The sequence below is a fragment of the Sinocyclocheilus anshuiensis genome, unplaced genomic scaffold, assembly GCF_001515605.1.
Source record: "Sinocyclocheilus anshuiensis isolate Anshui unplaced genomic scaffold, SAMN03320099.WGS_v1.1 scaffold2468, whole genome shotgun sequence".
NCBI lineage: Eukaryota > Metazoa > Chordata > Actinopteri > Cypriniformes > Cyprinidae > Sinocyclocheilus > Sinocyclocheilus anshuiensis.
In genome coordinates, this window is record NW_015547755.1 from 87,072 (window position 1) to 90,441 (window position 3,370).

Below are 3,370 nucleotides of genomic sequence, written 5' to 3' on the forward strand. Positions count from 1 at the left end.
TATATATCATTTTATATAATTTAAATATAAATACAAATTCCACTGAGCTATTATTTATTAATTATTTTATATTTATATTACATATTTGTATAATTTTATGTAATTTATACATAAAATAACATCTTTGATTTATTTTAAGACCTTATGTTTCACAAATTATTTATTTTGTGTCATTGTAACAGAAAATCATTAAAATTAGCAATTTGCTTTTAAATAATTTTACATTATTTGATTTTAATGTTTATTAACATCGTTTCATTCTATGAATTCATTTTTATAAGCTGTTTTATACGTATAGCTCAGTAGAGATAGACATATTAAAAATATAATTAATATTTCACAAATTATCCGAATCAGCTGCTGCTTATTTTTAAATATTTGTAAGTGAAATTGAAGCTAATACTGCGTAAACTAATTTTATTTCAGCAACTGAATAAAATTGTAGCATATTCTTTACATACATGTTTATATATAATCATTATATTTGCTATTATTTATCCTGCTTTCTAAATTAATTATTGGCCATTGAAAAAAAAAAACATACACTACTGTTCAAAAGTTTGGGATCAGTGAGACTTGTAATGTTTTTTAAAGACGTCTCTTCTGCTCATCAAGGCTGCATTTATTTGATCAAAAATACAGAAAAAAACAGTAATCTTGCAAAATGTTATTACAATATAAAATAATGCTTTCTATTTTAATATCCTTTAAAATATAATTTATTTCTGTGATGCAAAGCTGAATTTCCATCATCATTACTCCAGACTTCAGTGTCACATGATCTTCAGAAATCATCTTAATATGCTGATTTATTATTAGAATTATCAACAGTTGTGCTGCCAAATATTTTTTTTGGAAACATACTTTTTTCAGGATTCTCTGATGAATAAAAAGTCAAAAAGAACAGCGTTTATTCAAAATATAAATCTTTTCTAACAATTCTGTCACTTCTTATCAATTTAACACATCCTCGCTGAGTTTTCATTTCTTTCAAAAAAAGAAAGAATACAAATTTACTGACCCCAAACTTTATTGTTAGAGAAGATTTCTATTTTAAATAAATGCTGTTCTTTTTAACATTCTATTCATCAAAGAATCCTGAAAAAAGTATCACAGGTTCCAAACTTAGCAAACTTCTATAATAACTCAGCATATTAGAATGATTTCTGAAGATCATGTGACACTGAAGACTGGAGTAATTCAGCGCTGCATCACAGGAATAAATTCGATTTTAATGTATATTAAAATAGAAAAACGTTATTTTACATTTTTCCTGTATTTTTGATCAAATAAATGCAGTCTTGATGAGCAGAAGAGACTCCTGTGAAACATTACAAATGGTTCTGATCCCAAACGTTTGAGCGGTAGAGTATGGTTTGACTACTAGCACTGTGTGATGCTCTGGTGTGTCTGTACTGGAGTTGATGGGCGGGCAGAGTTCGCAGGGGTTTCCCCAGGCTCCCCCCAGCGAGCAGCAGCAGGAGGCGCGGGTCACTCCCACCCCGATCTCAGCGCTGCAGGAGATGCCTCCGTCACCGCGGTCCAGAGTGTCCAGGAAGCAGTTCCCCACACGAGTGTCTGCCACAGAACAGACATTAGATTAACTGCGCCGTGATTCGGGTGAAATCATGCGGCGGGACGGTTTCAGTACCGACACAGCCCACGCCCGACGGGTTGAGCTCGAAGTCCGGCGGGCAGTTGCACAGGTAGCTGCCGGGCAGATTCACACACACGCCGTTGATGCAGTTCACCGGGTCGAAACACTCGTTTATATCTGTGAGAGAGAGACAAAACTGAGAAACCACATGCTCGAAACTGAGACTGCGCTCACATTCAGAGGCTCTTTTGTAGATGCTTGCTGAAATGAACAGTGTTGGGGGAACGCATTACAAGTAACGTAATCAGATTACTTTTTTCAAGTAACTAGTAAAGTAACCATTACTTTTTAATTTACAAGAAAATATCGGAGTTACTTTTTCAAATAAGTAACGCTAGTTACTTTGTTTCCCCATTTATTGATTGAAAGCTCTCCGGTCCCCATGTTGAGAGAAATCGGGAGTAAGATGTTACTTTAGTTCTAGAATAAATGTGAACATGCTTTAATTCATCTCACTCACTCACACACACACAAAAAAATCTGATTTAGTTTTCCTCAAAATTAATAAAAACAGTTAAAAGCAACTCAGAATATGGCTGCAATAATTAAATATGTTAAATAATACAAATATCCTTTATGTATTTAATCCCATTTTATTAACAAATTCACTGCTGACCTTCGGTGATCCAATTCAACCGTACTAATAAACAAAAATTACACAAGATAAACTAAGATATTTCTTTTTTTATTATTACTGAAGAGTGTTGAACTTTCTTCTTCTGCGTTCTACTGTACAGACGTGAATTTACATTTCCTTCAGCCTGAGGCTTTTGGTGTGAAAGGACTTTTATATTTGCCAAAAATTTGCCAAGATTTAAAAAGTAACGCAAAAGTAACGTAACGCATTACTTTCAATAAAAAGTAACTAAGTAACGTAATTAGTTACCTTTTTAGAAAGTAACGCAATATTGTAATGCATTACTTTTAAAAGTAACTTTCCCAACACTGGAAATTAATATATCTGCATGTCTTTATTAAAATGATTAAATTATGTAATTATGTACTTAATTATATGAAATACATTCATATAATTACTCAATGTTACTAAACATTACAATTCAATAAATGCAAAATTATTTAATTAAAAGTAAACTGAATGACTTAAAATTATTTGACAAAGTTATTTTTATTCAAATGACAAATAAAATAATTAAATTCAGATAAATTCATCAATCAAGGTTACTAAACTTAACTTAAAACAAATATAAAATGAATGCATTAAAAGGAAATTACACAAACAGATAATATATATATATATATATAAATGTTTAATTAACTATTAATATAAGATTATTTAATTAAAAGTTACACAATATTTAATTAAAAGTAAATTACACAAAATAAGTAAAATACAATAAATGTAAAATGAATTTAAAGTAAATAAATGCAAAATTATTCAAATATTAATATGTGATTTAAATATTTAATTTTCTATATAGATGTTTAATTAAATATTAATATAAAATTATTTAATTAAAAGTTACACGTTATTTAATTAAAAGCTAATTACACAAAATAAGTAAAATACAATAAATGTAAAATGAATTTAAAGTAAATAAATGCAAAATTATTCAAATATTAATATGTGATTTAAATATTTAATTTTCTATATAGATGTTTAATTAAATATTAATATAAAATTATTTAATTAAAAGTTACACGTTATTTAATTAAAAGCTAATTACACAAAATAAGTAAAATACAATAAATGAC

The 3,370-nt window shown here is 28.6% G+C and overlaps 1 protein-coding gene across 1 annotated transcript in view; it reads right to left on the reverse strand.

Annotated features, from left to right (window-relative positions):
• fbn2b (fibrillin 2b) overlaps window positions 1–3,370 on the reverse strand; it is an 80,630-nt gene that overhangs the window by 28,192 nt on the left and 49,068 nt on the right. Inside the window, exons 38-39 of the mRNA XM_016507418.1 lie at window positions 1,652–1,774; window positions 1,417–1,578 (exon numbers count right to left, since the gene is read on the reverse strand). Coding sequence (XP_016362904.1) covers window positions 1,417–1,578; window positions 1,652–1,774 — 285 coding nt within the window. The remainder of the gene's footprint in view (window positions 1–1,416; window positions 1,579–1,651; window positions 1,775–3,370) is intronic.